The following is a 17838-nucleotide window of genomic DNA, read 5'->3' as shown; positions in this document are numbered from 1 at the left end:
ATATCTTCAACATGTGTTCATTTATCTCTCTATTAAGTCATGATCTTATCTTTTTCAGTATGTTCTTTTAATAATTTTGGAGGTGCTACTGAGATGGCCAATAGCTTTAGCAACCAAAGTCAGGAAAACTTCCTTACTAGAAATGGTTTATGTTATTTTAAGCCCAAGATTATTTTTTCTTGGCTTCTGAATGTCAGAACTTTGCTGAATCTTTTATCAAATTTCAATTTTGTTCTCCACCAATCTGGGGAATTGATTTTCTTAAGGTCTGATCATTTAAGATTCTTTTAAAATGGATTAATGGTTTTAGAAATCCATTCTCAGAGGAAAAAAGACAGAAAATCTAGTTTGTCCTTTTCTGTATTTAAGGTCTAATGAAGTACTTCCTGAGTAGAAAACAGCTCTCTAGTATGGTATGGGCCAGTGAATATTACAATTCTGTGACCATTAACCCATGGCTTAAATTGTAGAAGTGAAATAAGTTCCTTTTGTCTGCATGTATGCTCAGTCAAATCCGACTTACTGTGACCCCACGGACTGTGGCCCGCCAGGATCCTCTGTCCATAGGATTTTGCAGGCAAGAAATAGTGGAGTGGGTTGCCGTGCCCTACTCCAGGGGACCTTCCCGACCGAAAGATAGAACTCGCATAGCTTGTCTCCCCTAAACAAGCACACAGATTCTTTACCATTGTGACAATTATGTCTGTCTGCTGCTGCTAAGTCGCTTCAGTCGTGTCTGATTCTGTGCTACCCCATAGACGGCAGCCCATCAGGCTCCCCTGTCCCTGGGATTCTGTCAACATACCTATTAATTCAGAAATGTGTTTACTGCTCATTCTGTGTATAGGTAGTTTTTTCTACCTCCAAGTATAATTAATGAATTAAGATTATAAAATACTTTGAATGGGTTCTATTTTGATTCTCTTACAGAGAAAATACATGCTTGTATAAGTGGACTATTCCTAAAACAGGAAAATGGAATTTCTAATACTTTGAATATGCTAAATTTAAAAAGTATTCTTATAGGATCTAACAAAGATTTAAGAATTTAAATTCAGGTAGTATAGGTAAATGTTTGACAAATGGAAAATTTAATTTTTTTTTTAACAAAAACAATTACGTTTTCTCTAATTTATCAGTGTTAAATATAACACAAGCATAGATTTTTATTCTACATGGCCGTGTTCTTTCTAAATTAGCATGTTTTCTGATCAAATGAGCTAACATTACTTCTGTTTAATGTTTTACAATCCTGCAAGATGCAAATTTTTGTTTATCCACAATGATTCCCTGTTCTGACAATTTTATTTCAACATTAATTACATTTTATAATATGTCACCTTGAAAATTAATTTCCATGATCTTTAGGTAACTTAAAACCCTAAATGGTATTAATGCTGCTGCTAAGTCGCTTCAGTCGTGTCCGACTGTGTGTGACCCCATAGATGGAAGCCCACCAGGCTCCCCCGTCCCTGGGATTCTCCAGGCAAGAACACTGGAGTGGGTTGATACTTATTAATACCTAAAAAATTTTTACAGTAAAATACTGAACCATTGATTACTAAGCAAAATTTAAACTTATTTACTTTTGCTTTTTTTTTTAATGCTACAGGGAGGCTGCATCTTTGGGTCTGTTAATGGACATGTTCATTTTTGCCATTTGGATAAGCTGGACTATAAAGAATGCACACAGTTGTGGAAAGTTTGTTATGTGTATTTATCAACTGTGCCGATCTACTAAAATGCTGGTGTGCAACAGTTTTCATCTCTACTTTTTCTATGAAATCAAAGTAACTTTGGCCAAAATATATAATTAAATGTACATAAATGAAACACTACTGGGAGTGATGGTGGAAAAGGGGTGTAACCTTGTATACAAAGTAATGAGTTGTGTTTTTGGTTTACTAAGGGTGGTGACAGTGGTAAAGAACCTGCCTGCTAATGCAGGAGACATAAGAGTTGTGGGTTAGATCCCTAAGTCCAAGAAGATCCTCTGGAGGAGGGCATGGCAACCCACTCAAGTATGCTTGCCTGAGAAATCCCATGGACGGAGGAGCCTGGTGGGCTACAGTTGATAGGTTCACAAAGAGTTGAATACGACTGAAGCGACTTAGCATACTCAGAAGAAGGGGAAAAGATAATAGTTCTAAAGTAAAAAGTCTGTTCCAGAATGAGAAAGGAATGGTGAAGGACAAACCTGAATGGGTACAGAAAGTTATGTAAGATTTATAAAAAGGAAATTTCATGTATCTTAGATTACAGTGTATCTGGAAAATAAGTCTGAAAATCTATGTTGCTCTTGTTCAAAGTGACTCAGTCGTGTCTGACTCTTTGCGACTCATTGACTGCAACATGCCAGGCTTCCCAATACTTCACCATCTCCCGGAGTTTGTTCAAACTCATGTCTATAGAGTCGGTGAAGCCATCCAACCATTTCATCCTCTGTCATCCCCTTCTCCTCCAGCCTTCGATCTTTCCAAGCAGCAGGGTCTTTTCCAAGGAGTCAGCTCTTCACATCAGGTGGCCAAAGTATTGGAGCTTCAGCATCAGTCCTTCCAATTTAGGGTTGATTTCCTTTAGGACTGACTGGTTTGACCTACTTGCCATTCAAGGGACTCTCAAGGGTCTTCTCTAGCACCACAATTCAAAAGCCATCAATTCTTCGGTCCTTAGCCTTTTTTATAGTCTAGCTCTCACATCCGATACATGGCTCCTGGAAAAACCATAGCTTGACTATACAGACCTTTGTCGGCAAAGTAATGTCTCTGCTTTTTAATATGTTGTCAAGGTCTGTCACTGCTTTTCTTTGAAGGAGCAAACGTCTTTTAATTTCATGGCTGCAGTCATTGTCCACAGTGATTTTGGAGCCCAAGAAAATAAAGTCTCTCACTGTTTCCATTGTTTCCCCATCTATTGGCCATGAAGTGATGGGACCGGATGCCATGATCTTAGTGTTTTGAATGTTGAGTTTTAAGCCAGCCTTTTCACTCTCTTCACTTTCAGCAAGAGGCTCTTTACTTCCTCTTCACTTTCTGCCATAAGGGTGGTATCATCTGCATATCTGAGGTTACTGATAATTCTCCTTTCAATCTTGACAACTGTGCTTCATCCAGCCTGGCATTTTGCATGATGCACTCTGCATATAAGTTAAATAAGCAGGGTGACAATATACAGCCTTGATGTACTCCTTTCCCAATTTGGAACCAGTCCATTGTTCCATGTCCAGTTCTAACTGTTGTTCCTTGATACAGGTTTCGCAGGAGGTAGGTTAGGGTGGACTGGTATTCCCATCTGTTTAAGAATTTTCCACAGTTTGTTGTGATCCACACAGTCAAAGGCTTTAGCATAGTCAATTAAGCAGAAGATGTTTTTCTGGAATTCTTTTGCTTTTTCTAGGATGGAATGGATGCTGGCAATTTGATTTTTAGTTCCTCTGCCCTTTCTAAATCCAGCTTATACACATGGAAGTTCTCAGTTATGTACTATAGAAGCCTAGCTTGAAGGACTTTGAGCATTACTTTGCTAGCATGTGAAATGAGTACAATTGTGCAGCAGTTTGAGCATTCTTTGGCACTGCCTTTTGTTGGGACTGGAATGAAAACTGACCTTTTCCAGTCCTATTGCCACTGATGAGTTTTCCAATTGCTGGCATATTGAGTGCAACACTTTAACAGCATCATCTGAGAAGCTATGAAATGTGTTAAAATCTTACCAAAGTTTGTTCCATTTTGATGGGCTTGTTTCATTAGGTTACTGTTTATTGCCTTCACCTACAATAAGAAGGGTTCTACTTTCCGTCTAATCTGCCTAGACTGCAAAGATTCTGTGGCTTATCAGAATAACTTTATATGCTTGTGTTGACTTTCAGTACTTCATAACTTATCTAAGAGCTAAAGTTCTTTACAGTTAGGCTAAGTTCTTTGTTTGTAAATTGTATCACCAAGCTGAGCAGTCAAATACTGTTTATCTGATCCTATTCTTTCCTAAATGTTCAAATCTTTTGAAAAATTTTGATTTTTGCCTCCTCCAAATCAAATCTTAAATGTAAAATAAAACAGAGTATCTGTGCACCTAAAACTAAAACTTTGTGATATTCCACAGGCCCTCTGGGAAATCTCAAAGATGTATTCTTTCAACTTTGTAAAAATAAGTGCTAGAAATAGATTTATTTGATGTGTTACACCTGATGAGCTGCATGGGAAGAGCTGTCAATTCGGAATAGATGCTTAACCATGAGGTTAATTCTGTTTGGATAAATGTTAATGATATTTCTCAAATTACAAGCTATATACTAAGCTTAGAGATTTGTCAATACCTTCACTGTTTATGATAGGTTTCATTTATCTGAGCTCTGGTGCCTGATATCAGAAAAAGTATAGGTTATATTTCAGAATTTCAGTTATTTTAAAACAATATTAATTTGGTTGCATCTTTAGTTCTTTACTTTGTATATTCTTTAGTTTACTTCTTGTATCTTCTAGGCTAGTACATGTCAACTAGAAATTCATATTTATGGAGGTTTATTAATATATAGACATACAGGACCTACCCTAGAATAACTGAATCTTTTAACTTGATTTTTTTTTTTTTGGTATCTTCTTAACAATATGGTATATTCATGGTATATTATGTCTCAGAATTACTGTAAAAATTTTTTTCCTCTGTAAAGAGTATGTTTATTTTTATAAATTAGGTGAACATTTGCTATCTTCTTTGAAAATAGGCTTATTAACAAATTGAGTACAGATATTTTGTAACACTTGTTGGAATGTCTTTAAGTTGCATTATTCTTGTTATGAACTCCCAATCATATTTCACTTTTGAAATTTATCTAATGTTATACATGGAAGTTCAGTTCAGTTGTTCAGTTGTCTCTGACTCTTTGCAACCCCATGGACTGCAGCACGCCAGGCTTCCCTGTCCATCACCAACTCCCACAGCTTGCTCAAACTCATGTCCATTGAGTCGGTAATGTCATCCAACCATCTCATCCTCTGTCGTCTGCTTCTCCTCCTGCCTTCAATCTTTCCCAGCATCAGGGTCTTTTCAAATGAGTCAGTTCTTCGCATCAGGTGGCCAAAGTATTGGAGTTTCAGCTTCAGCATCACTCCTTCCAAAGAATACTCAGGATTGATTTCCTTTAGGATGGACTGGTTGGATCTCCCTGCAGTCCAAGCAACTCTCAAGAGTTTTCTCCAACACCACAGTTCAAAAGCATCAATTCTTTGGTGTTCAGATTTCTTTATGGTCCAACTCTCACATCCACACAAGTCTACTGGAAAAACCATAGCTTTGACTAGACAGACCCTTGTTGGCAAAGTAATGTCTCTGCTTTTTAACATGCTGTCTAGCTTGGTTGTAGCTTGGCTGCAGTCACCATCTGCAGTGATTTTGGAGCCCAAGAAAATAAAGTCAGTGTTTCCATTGTTTCCCCATCTATATGCCATGAAGTGATGGGACTGGATGCCATGATCTTCATTTTTTGAAGGTTGAGTTTTAAGCCAACTTTTTCATTTTCCTCTTTCACTTTCACCAAGAGGCTGATTTTTATTTTTGCCTTCTCCAAATACATGGAAGAGACCCAGGAGAACTAAGTAATTCACCAAAATTGCCAAAGCCCTCTTCTGAAATACTATCCAATACTATCCTTAGCTAAAAACAAAAGAGAACACTGAGGATAGGGAGTCAATTCTGTGAGATTACCAGGAAAAAGAACAGTAAACAAGGGTGAAATTATTAGGCAGATTTAAGTCACTTCCTTCTCAATTGATAAGAGTTTCTAAAGTCATCCTCCTCTTTTAGGTACTCCCAGAGATACCCTTACAAATGGAAATTTCCCTTATGTATATAAATACTTCTTACAAAAGGGGAACTCCTACTTTGTTTTGAGAGTTTTCCCCAAGTCTGCAGTTTCTTAGGGGGAAAAAAAAAATCAGCTTAATTAATATGCCAAAGAAACATTTTGTGGTGGAAAATTCTGCTCCCCTACAGAGTAAAATAAATCCTTTATGAAGAATTTTATATATATTGAGTGATGACATACTTTTGTTTTGAAATTTGTCTTTGTTCATTTTAGTTTCTGAAAGTTGTTTTTTAATAGATAGATGGATGTAAGGTTGAGACCCTCATGAGAAGGTTAAAGATAGGTGGAAATCCAGACCTTGCTGATGGTGTCCACTTCTGAGATAATTCTAAGTTCTGGTTTGCAACTCCCAAATTAACTCTATATTTTCCTGAATCAGTGCTTCCACCTTCTGTAACTTTAGAGGTGGGTTTTCCTCTCCAATACATCACGATAGCAGTTTCACTGCTTATTCTCTGTCATCCTGTTTACTCCTGAAGAAAACCCTCCTCTATTGGAGAATTTTAGTAAGTTGTTACAGCTAACAGCAATGAGAAAAACACAAGGGGTAAAATGACAAAGGAAAGGGAAGTCACAAAGTTTCAAACCAGATCAAAAGGGAAAGGGGATAAAACCATTTCTGGTTTCATTAGCATGTAAATGTAGGGATCCTAGCCTACTACAAGAAAAGACAAAAGCCACTTGAGTGAGAAAGGTGGCTTTTTCTGTACACAAAGAAAAAAGTAAGGTTCATCAACATTTGAGAAAAACCACAGATAAACTTTCTTTATAAAAAGACATAGCATCTTTGAAGAGTTCTTCTGGAATATATGCTGAGTTCAAAGGGAGATCTTTAAGATGGGGCTCTGGTGATAAAAAGACACAAGGGTATTTATAACTTACTGTATGCTAATGGAGGGAGAAGTGAGAGGTGAACAGGGGAAAAAGAAGCCAAGGAAGAGCATTCAGTCTTTCTTCTATCCCACTCAGCAGGTGACAGAACCAGGCTTCCACAGGAAGTGAGATATGGTGAGAAGGGAAACCAGAGGCAAAATCATCAATAGCAGGAAGAAGAAAACGTTTAATCTCAGACATGAGGGCATTCTTATGTAAATATACTGATTTACATAATGCCTTATTTAAGAAATTGAAAATAAGTGTTAACAGGGATTTTGTGATATAATGTAGATCTTTTGCCCTTCCCTGGTGGTTCAGATGGTAAAGAATCTGCCTGCAATGATCCCTGAGATGGAAAGATCCCCTGGAGAAGGGCATGGCAATCCACTCCAACATACTTGCCTGGAGAATCCCCATGGGCAGATAAGCCTGGTGGGCTACAGTTCATGGGGTCACAAAGAGTTGGACACAACTGAGCGACTAAGCACACACATCGATTTTTTAGCTATTTTATTTCACTACTGTATGTAATATAAAAATTTACACTTATCCTTGATCCTAGGTAAGTGTTTGAAGAACAGAAGTACATTTCTTTTTTAAAAAAATTATTTTTTTTTGCCATGCAACGCAGCTTGTGGGATCTCTGTTCCCCAACCAGGAACTGACTTGGGGCCCCTGGCAGTGAACGTGCAGAGTCCTAACCACTGGACTATCCAGGAACTCTCTGCATTTCTTAAGTAATGTAACTTTTCAAAGTTGGGTAAGGTTTTCCTATTTCTTATATTCATTACAGAATATATAGAAATGATATATCTAGAAGATGTATGTAATGTATGTCCTATATAGCTTGAAGTATTCTAGATTAGTGCTACCCAACAAACATAATGTGAACCAGATAATTTTAAATTACTTAGGACCAACATTTTAAAAAATGTCTAAAACGAAAAAATAAGCCTTTAATCATTCAGATTCCTAGCCTAATACACATCTTAAATATTATCATTTTAATATGTAATCAATATAAAATTTATTAGAGATATTTTATGCTTTTTTTTTAATACTAAGTCTCAGAAACCCAGTGTATATTTTACACTTAACAGCACACCCCAATTCTAACTAAATACCTTTCAAGTGCTACACAGCCACATGTGCCTACCATACTGGACCATGCAGATCGAGATGATGGATGTAACATCTACATCAGCATAGTAGTATCATGGGAAAAAACACTGGACTTGGAACCTAGAAACTTGGGCCCTATCAGCTGGGAGCTATGTGATAGACACTGGTCTTATAGGAGTTAACAGTTCTTCTAAAAGAAAGAACAAGTAGCCAAATAAATTTAAAATGATTTAAGGAAAAGTTTAAAACATGACCTGGAGAGTAATTTACAGCATCACTAAATGTACTGTTCGAATTTACCAATTTTTATTGAGCATATAAAAAGATTAAGATGACTGGGTGGTTTCCCAGGTGAAAGTGAAAAAAGTCAAAGTGTTAGTCACTCAATCATTTGGTACTCTTTGCAACCCCATGGGCTGTAGCCTGCCAACCTTCTCTATCGATGGTGTTCTCCAGGCACAAAAACTGGAGTGGGTAGCCATTCCCTTCTCCAGATCATCTTACCTACCCAGGCATCAAAGCTGGGTCTCCTGCATCACAGGCAGATTCTTTATCGTCTGAGCCACCACCCAGAGCCACCAGGGAGGTGCTTATAATTCAGCAAATAAAGTATTATAGTTTGAGTAAGAGGACTATTTATTCTATACTCAAAGAATGATCCCCATGAACCTAAGCCAGGAGTGCTGGCATATGACAGGGTGCTCAACATATGTATGACTGAATGCAACAAAAAAAATAAAATACCACAGTAGAAGAGTTATAAAAAAGGAATAAATCAATGTGGAAGCTAAAAGGAAGAGAGAGCACATCTATTTGGAGGTTGGAAAGGGAAATAAGAAAAGCGATCAGGAAGGAGGTAACATTTAAAATGTATTCTGAAGAATAGGTTGGAGTTTGTAGGCAGGGAAAAAGAGGAGAAAGGGAACAGAACGAGGAAGAGATTGCAGAAGGAAGAAACTACAGCAGAGATAAGGGCAAGAAGAAATGCTGAGGCACAGTAAGATAAAGTTAGGTTACTGTTTGAGTGACAGGTTACTATTTGAGTGATAAGTTAGTGCTTATATTGTGAAGAGCTTGAATTATCAGCTGAGGAATATATTAAGCATAGGCCTTTTGAAGTGTTTGAATAAAGAGTATTTCAGATTAACAAAAACGTCAGAGGAGAAAGGGTCTCAGTATTGACGGAGTACATAATTGTTTAGACGAGAGGTCAATAAATATTTACTGTAAATGGCCAAATACAAAATATTTTTAGACTATGGGGGCCATATTGGCTCTATTACAACTATTTACTTTTACTGTTAGAGCTGCAAAGTTATCACTGACTATACAGGGATTGAACTTGTGTCTCCTGCATTGGAAGGTGAATTCTTAACCACTGGGCCACCAAGGAGCCAAGATATATAATACTAAATGTTAAATAAGTGAAGAATGAGAAATAACCTCTTCCCTAGGAGATGAAAGTGCCTTCAAATTCCTGAGTAGGGAAAATATTTTAGAAGGGCAATAATTTGACCAGGTAGCCAGAGTCCACTATATAGGTTTTGTGTCAGGCACTGGAAACAAAAAGAGTTGGACACAACTTAGCGGCTGAACAACAACCAGAAACAAAGCAGTGAATAAGATCAACAGAATACCTACTACCTTAAAGGTTGTCAGGGCTTCTCAGGTGGCACCACAGTAAAAAAAATTCACCTGCCAATGCAGGAGACAAGTTCGGTCCCTGGGTCGGGAGGATCCCCTGGAGTAGGAAAGGGCAACTCACTCCAGTATGCTTGCCTAGAGAATCCCATGAACCAAGAAGCCTGGGCACAATAGATAACCTAGGTTTTCTGGTCAGTTTGTTCTCTCCCTGTAAATCATACTTCATCCTAACACACTATCCTTCCCATGCAGCTCTCTCTAGGTCTTGCTCCATAAGTTTGGTAACACCATCTCACTGCCCCACTATGTCCTGTGGTTTTCCTATACCTTGTCCATACTTTTATAAGTCCTTTGGGCTTCCCAGTTGATGCTAGTGGTAAAGAACCCACTTGCCAATGCAGGAGATGAGAGAGATGGGAGTTCAATTCTTGGGTTGGGAAGATCCCCTGGAGGGCAGCATGGTAACCCATTCCAGTTTTCTTGCCTGGAGAAGCCCACAGACAGAGGAGCCTGACAGTACAGTCCACAGGGTCACGACTAAAGCGACAGCACGCAAGCACTTAGAGGTAAGAATTCCTGATTCACTGTTTTTCTTTTTTTGTTGTTTTATCTAGGCTGCGCCAGATGGTTCTGAGATCTCAGTTCCCCAACCAGAGAAGGAATCCGGGCCATGGCAGTGAAAGCGCCAAATCCTAACTATTCGATCACCAGGTAAGTCCCCAGATCCACACTTAGCTTACAGTTTTATACCGTAACATTCTCTAAGCTTTTTCAACGTATACTGTCTGTTGACTTTGGTAATGCTCCTCAATTTTCATTCTGGTGCGGGGAGTAGAAATCAGATCAGAAAGGCACTTGTAGCAGTGGTTAGTTCATATATCTGCAATTCACATGGCAACTACAGTCATACAGTCCTTGTGCCCACTCAGGAAGTAGTCAGGCTTAAGAGTTTAATTAGACTTCCTGTCATTAAATGCACATGATAGACTATTTGAGGTGTCAGACATGAAATATGGTAGGCTACAAAGATGAAAAACATTAACAGAACTGTTGTTGATGAGCTACATTACAGTTTAATTTTAAAAAGAGCAATGTAAATGTTACATCAAAATAATATTTTAAAGACTCTGACCACTTTGAGAACAAATATGTTTAATTTGGAAATTTGGTAATATAGAGTACTTTTTTAAATTTTTTTTAATTTTTATTTATTTTTTTATTTTTAAAGTCTACTAATAAGATAAACTGAAATACTATTATATACTTAGCTATTTCTTAACTACTTTACTTTTATAAACTTATTCAATCCTCACAACAATTCCCACTGTATTTGCAATTTCTCCTTGTACAAACCCAGACAAATAGGGATCTGACATGGACTCAAATCTGACAGTCTGGCTTCAGATTCTTAAGGTATAATATAATGTGAACTTAGAATGAAAAGCAAATATTTCAGATAATAATCTTTATAGCACTTTTACATTTATGTCAAATATACTGAAAAAACACTAATAATCTTTTACACTTATATTGCCTTATAGTAATAACATACTTAAATGGACATGATCTCATTCAAATAGACAGCTGAATTAGATTCAAATTCAATTTGATCAACTAGAACAATAGAATGCATCAGGTACAAATGCACAGTATTGCATTTAAACCTGAGAGAAACAAGAAATAACAGATGGAAGGAGGTAAGGGAAAGGACCAATAGTTTCCAAATGGCCAGCTGTGTGTGTGTGCGAGCGTGTTCAGTCGTGTCTGACTCTTTACAACCCCATGGACTGTAGTCCGCTGGGCTCCTCTGTCCATGGAATTTCCCAAGCAAGAATACTGCAGTGGGTTGCCATTTCCCAACCCAGGGATTGAACCTAAGTCTCTCACACCTCTTGCGCTGGCAGGCGGACTCTTCACCACTGTGCCACCTGGGAAGCCCATTGTGTTTCAAGTACTTGCCTAACTACACCTTTAGATAAGCACCATTATTTGAACAATGAAGAAACATTAAGTCCATGATGAAATTAATCCAAAATCATGTAGCTTTGAGTGGCATAATAAGGATTAGAATTCATCATGATCTGCCTCCAAAGCCTTTCACTACCCTGCAACAACAGAAAAATGAGGGGAAAAAAAGACATTCTATTCTGTGTTTCTGTTCAAAGAAAAACTAACATAGGTTGAGTTTTAGGTAGCTACTAATATACTCTTAGGTTGTATTAATGTAATTACAGAACCAACATATCAATAGAAGTGGTAAACATAGACATTTATGTTCACATGACATTTTGGAGGAAACATGATAACCAATTTGTAATAATTGAAAAGCTATTAGGTAGAGTAACAGACATGAGATTTTGTTTCAAAGTAAGAAAATAATAAACAGATGTCAAAACTGGAATAGGTTACCTTATGAGATGTTTAATGTTTTAAACTTAATGTTAGTGATTTTGCAGAGGCATTCATAAATAAGATAGGAGTTAGACAAGTAGTTTTATTCCAAGCCTCGACTTCAAATTTAGAGCAGTTTGACTTTCACATGTTACATGTGCATTTATTTTTCAGACTTTTTATTTTTTGGAGGGGTATGTTCTCATGGTGTAAAAAGAAAAATAACCTAAAACCATTGGACTAGATACACTGATTTGTTAAGAACATAAAATCATATCTTACTTGTTAAAAGCAAATCACACCTACCATTTTTTTCTGCAAAGGCAACTGCATCTTCTTTAGTACTAAAAGTCAGAACCAGGTTGGATAAGGGATCAGCCCTGTAAGAAACAATTTTTTTCCCAGGATTTAACATTAACCTTTAACTGAAAATTACTTATTTTGAATAATTTCTTTAAAACTGTTAACTATCTGAATATGTTTTTCTGTGTTAAATTACAGAGAAGGCAATGGCAACCCACTCCAGTACTCTTGCCTGGAAAATCCCATGGACGGAGGAGCCTGGTGGGCTGCAGTCCGTGGGGTCGCTAAGAGTCGGACATGGCTGAGTGACTCCACTTTCACGCATTGGAGAAGGAAATGGCAACCCACTCCAGTGTTCTTGCCTGGAGAATCCCAGGGATGGCGGAGCCTGGTGGGCTGCCATCTCTGGGGTTGCACAGAGTCGGACACGACTGAAGTGACTTAGCAGCAACGGCAGTGTTAAATTAGGGCAATTTTCTAACAAGTCAAATTAAAAACTTTAAAATGACAAAGACATTCAGCAATCTTTAGTCTCTAATAAAAATCATTTATTAAGCTTTAAAAAAAAAAGAAAATGAATGAGAATCCTCTTAGGTTTGTTTTATTCTTTAAATGTACCTTATAAATTCATCGTAATTAGAAGGAGCTTGGCCAAAATTGTGAAGACCCTGAGCTCACCTCTTCTCACAGACACATCAAAACTACAACTGTTTACACAGCAACAACTGAGAAAACCTAGAATCTAGCAGAAAAGATCTTCTGTAATCAAAGGTATAAAGAAGGAACCACAATGAGACAGGAGGCAGAGACCCATACCGAGTTGGGCAACCCACAAACAGGAGGTAAGTACAACTGCAGAAAGTCAGTCGCTCAGTCGTGTCTGACTCCTTGAGACCCCAGGGACTGTAGCCCACCAGGCTCCCCTGTCCATGGGATTCTGCAGGTGGAGTGGGTTGCCATTTCCTTCTTCAACAACTGCAGAGGTTCTCCCCAAGGAGCAATATGTCCAAGCCCCAGATGGAGCTCCCAAGCCTGGGGATCCTGAACTGGGAAGACAAGCCCCTAGAACATTTGGCTTTAAAGGCCAATGGGGCTTAGTTTCAGGAGACCCAGAGGGCTGTGGGAAACAGAGACTATCTCGTAAAAGGCTCAGAAGAAATCTCATATACTTCAGGACCCAGGGCAGAAGCAGTAATTTGAAGGAAGCGTGGGTCAGACCCACCTCCTAATCTTTGAGAGTCTCCAGGAAAGGCAGGAGACAACTGAAGCCCAGGGATGTGGAAAACTGGCAAGAGCCATTTGGGGGAGCTCATTCCACCATGAGGTGCCATTTTGGAATCTTCTCAATAGCTTCTAACCACTGAACCAGGTTGTAAGCACCATTCCTGAGACATCTCAGGCTAAGCCATTAGCAGGATGGGAACACAGCTCTACCCACCAGATGGCAGGCTGCCTTAAGAACTCCTGAGCCCATGGGCTGCCCCAGGAAACAACAGCCTTGTCCACCAGAGGGCCCTGCAGCCAAAGACCCCAACAGACCCTTAGCCTGCCACAGAGAACCCAACTCACCTGGCAACACTAGCCAAGACCCTGTGGGCCCTGGCCCTGCCAACCAGCTGGACAAAACCAGCTCTGAGACACTGCAGACATCACAGTCAGTGGGCCAACACACCAGCTCAAGGACTACTGGGGTTCTGGAGGCAGAGGTCCCACAATTTACCTCTGCCGAGCAATGAACCATCACTAGGCCCAGAACCCCTTGGCCCTACCCACCAGTGGTTAGACACCAGCTCTAGAACCCCTGGGCCCTGAAGCAAGAGGCCATGAGACTTGGCTTCATGCAACAGTTGGGAGGGGTGGGAGGAATTAGCCTCAGTATGCTCCATGACCAGACCCTTCCACCAGCAGGTAGTCATCAATCCCAGGACCACTGCAGCCCCACAGCCTGCCTTATCAGGATCCAGGCAACATACCAGGAGGCTGACACCAGCACTCATCACTTGTATTCAACATAGTACTGAAATTCCTAGTTACAGCAATCAGTCTGGAAGAAGGAATAAAAGGAATTCAAATTGAAAAGGAAAAGCTGTCACTGTTTGCAGATGACATGATACCGTCTATAGAAAATCCTCAAGATACCACCAGAAAACTGTAAGAGCTGAATCTGGTAAAGTAACAGGATACAAGATTAATATACAAAAATCTATTGCATTTCTATACACTAACAATGAATTATCAAAATTTCTAAACTCATATAATCTCTTCTAATAAACAAAAACTATAAAGAAACTTTACTTTAAAAATAAATGTCGTTTCAGTCGTGTCCGACTCTGTGCGACCCCATAGATGGCAGCCCACCAGGCTCCCCCATCCCTGGGATTCTCCAGGCAAGAAAACTGGAGTGGGTTGCCATTTCCTTCTCCTACTAACACTATTCACAGTACATTTTAAACTAATATCTACAGCTTAGGGACCATGTTAAGAGTGCTCACAATGTCAGCCATTTTTATCCAATAAATAGTACTCTGAAAAAAATTGTTCTTACAATATATTTTGCTGGGCCACACTTACATAAATACTTATATATATGTTATCTATGTGGAATGTATATGTCTATACCATTAAACATGGTGATATCTATGCAAAACTGTCTCAAAAAGTATTGTCATAAGGCATCCTGTATACAAAAGAGCCTGAAAATCAGTGCATTTAAAAGGAAAATCTACACAGAAAAAGAGCCAAAAATAGTATTCACATTAAACCAAAATACTCACGTTGACGCCCAACCCATCAAAGGATTTTCCCATCTCTCTCTGGTATCAAACTCCATCTTCCATTTCTTTGTGTTGTTTACACCAGACTGCATGTTATTGCGAGCAGGAACAAAGATCCTGGCTTTTCTAGTTTTGATATGCTCTTCTGGAACACCAGTTATAGTAGTAATATCCTACAGAAAAACAAGCAAATGTGTTGCTAACAGCCCACTTACACCCTAATGTATTTTTGTTGCTTTCTGTATCTTACAATACATACTTATGTATAATTTTTAAGCTTTATTTCACTTCTTTGTTATTTTACCATGTAAACTACTATTTTGATATTTGGAAAAGATATATTGGGGGAATGTTAGGGTACAGTGGGAAAGGGCTCATAAAAAAATTTAGGCCCATTTTGTACAACAAGGTACTGGTAATTTTTGTAGCGTCTGCTGGCAGAAAAGCCTGTACTGAGTAGACTCTGATTTCATGAGCTGGTATAATTAGCAGAGAAAGAATGTAAAGGGATATTAAAAGTAAACAAATATAAAAAGTGACTAAATTTTAAATAGAAAAAAATATCTATTACCAGTGGTTTCTGTGTTATGCTGCTTACAAGGCATTCTCTTCAGAGAAAGGCCTGACCCTTTTTGTAAACAATTAAAATCAATTAACAACTTTAATTACCATTTTGATTTATCTCTCTTTAATGAAACCTACTGAAGAGAAAAGGATATCAAATAGATGTCAAACTTATTCTGCAAAGATAAAAAAATCTGCACAATTTTTGCAGAAATGTTAGAGGAAAACAATGATAACTTGACTCTCTTTTTCTACATTTCTATCCAATAACAAAAGGCCAACTGATGAATAAATACAATTTTGACTCCCTGATTAAATATATTTCAAACTGTAGTAGCAATCAGGACACAAAATAACAAAGTAATTTAGAGTTTAAGTCTCCATTTAGTAATGGTAAAATACTTCATTCTAGCAATGTAAAATCATATTACGGTCAACTATATTATGCTCATAAAGCATTTTAAAATTATGGTTCCTTATTAAGGTAAACTTTAAAAAAAACTGGTTAAAAACAACAGGTTAAACATGTAAATGATTATATCAAAATTGGAAAAACTAGAAAACTTCACACATTTTGTTAATTTTAATTTCATGTTTATTTGTAGTTCCCCTCTAATCAATGTTTTAGACCAAAGAAATACTAGGAGTTCTTAGTTGCAATATATACTGGGAAAAAACTAAATGTATATCTGACTCAACTGATCTTTCTACCCAATGTTTTAGATTAAAGAAATACAATTCCTAGTAAATACTTAAATGTATTTTCAACTGACAACAGATTAAAGAAACAATTCTTCTTACCTTAGCTGATACCAATAATTAGGTGTGGTTACTTTGTCATAGTTTGTCTATTTGGAGAAACTATAAAAATGATCCATATAAGTATTTACACAAAAATGTACATCTAGTATATGCCTACGTTTTTAAAGTTTATAGGATAAAATAAAAGCTAAACGAGTACAACTGATACATAATTTTTAAAGGCATCAATATGTCAAGTTATTACAGATTGTCATGTTCATCCTCAAAGAAAAGTAATTTCAGGTTATTATTACATTCAATAACTTTCTAAAGAATATTCCTCTACTCAACAGCTTGAAAGAAACTCAGCTCCTGGAAAGTCCTTAATGTTTATTTCCCCCTTTGAATTCACTACAGTGTTGGTAATCTTTCACATTAACTTAGTATTTAATATTATATATTTTCACATTAAAAAAAATCTAGTTATAGCTGAAGCAAAGTATAAACGAACAGTAAGTATATTACAGAATTATGGGATAAGGCATCCTTGTCAGATTCCATAGCAAGACCTCCATTCTAAGCTGAGCTCATAAAAGCTGAAGCTATAAGTTGGCTATTCTTTTAATTAAGACTTACAGAAAAGACAGCATATTAATCTCTTAATACCAGTTTAGGAAACAGACTCACTTTTTCAATACCAGTTCAGGAAACAGACTTACTTTTTCTTAATAAATGTCTATATTGTATGCATATGCCAAAGTAATTTAAAAACCAATAAAGCTTTAGTAAAATGGAAAGAATATTTCTTGATTTGTACTATCAAAGCAGAAAGGCACAGCATGATTTTTTAAGGATGGAAAACCACTTTAAAACCAGTGGCTACAGAAGTTGCTAAGCTCCTAGCTGCAAGTGCTCCCATGCCTTCTCAAATTATGGCAATTATTTGGTATCTTCTCCAAATAAAACTGGCATTCAAACAAATGAGTTTCTGAATTTGAAGTCCAAGTTGTTCTGACATAGAAGCCCTTTGCCGGCAGAAGACATGTAAGGTACTGGAGAGTTGAACTGCTGCCAAAGACAGAATAAAAAGGCTTGGCATCTCTCACATACTTGACACCTAAAGGGCACAGAAGCTCTAAAATTCCTAGTCCTTGTAGGCACACACTCAGTCTAGACAAACTGATTTCTCACACTTTTAAAACGCATCACAACACTCTATTGTTATCATTTCATCCACACAGCTTCAGCAAGTGACAGAAGAACATGTCCTTTAAGCGACATTTCAATGGGCTAAAGCTCCCATTCCAAGATTCCATTAAAACAATGTAATACTTGAAAAGAACTATGAGGCACTATGAACTTTTTACGTGTCTTCAATGCTTTGCTTTTCCTCAAAGTTCTCACTGACCTATCTGTGACTCAACTTTTGAAAATAAATCAATCATCTGCAGACTACTGAAACTATACTGAACTAATGATACTCTTTAGATTTCTACTTTAATGATACTGTTTTTAGATTTCCACTTTTCTACTGCAGTATGGATCATATGTGATTATTTT

General features: G+C 37.6%; 1 protein-coding gene across 3 annotated transcripts in view; it reads right to left on the bottom strand.

The window, feature by feature from the left end:
* NDUFS4 (NADH:ubiquinone oxidoreductase subunit S4) overlaps nucleotides 1-17838 on the bottom strand; it is a 115772-nt gene that overhangs the window by 8051 nt on the left and 89883 nt on the right. For 2 of the 3 annotated variants that reach the window (XM_005887366.2, XM_070357485.1), the window contains exons 3-4: nucleotides 14974-15146; nucleotides 12203-12276 (exon numbers count right to left, since the gene is read on the bottom strand). In XM_005887366.2, coding sequence (XP_005887428.1) covers nucleotides 12203-12276; nucleotides 14974-15146 — 247 coding nt within the window. The remainder of the gene's footprint in view (nucleotides 1-12202; nucleotides 12277-14973; nucleotides 15147-17838) is intronic. The other variant, XM_070357486.1, reaches the window with a different exon arrangement.

The sequence above is a fragment of the Bos mutus genome, chromosome 20, assembly GCF_027580195.1.
Source record: "Bos mutus isolate GX-2022 chromosome 20, NWIPB_WYAK_1.1, whole genome shotgun sequence".
Classification (NCBI taxonomy): domain Eukaryota; kingdom Metazoa; phylum Chordata; class Mammalia; order Artiodactyla; family Bovidae; genus Bos; species Bos mutus.
The sequence above is the reverse complement of the archived record's forward strand: the minus strand, read 5'-3'. Positions and strand labels throughout refer to the sequence as shown.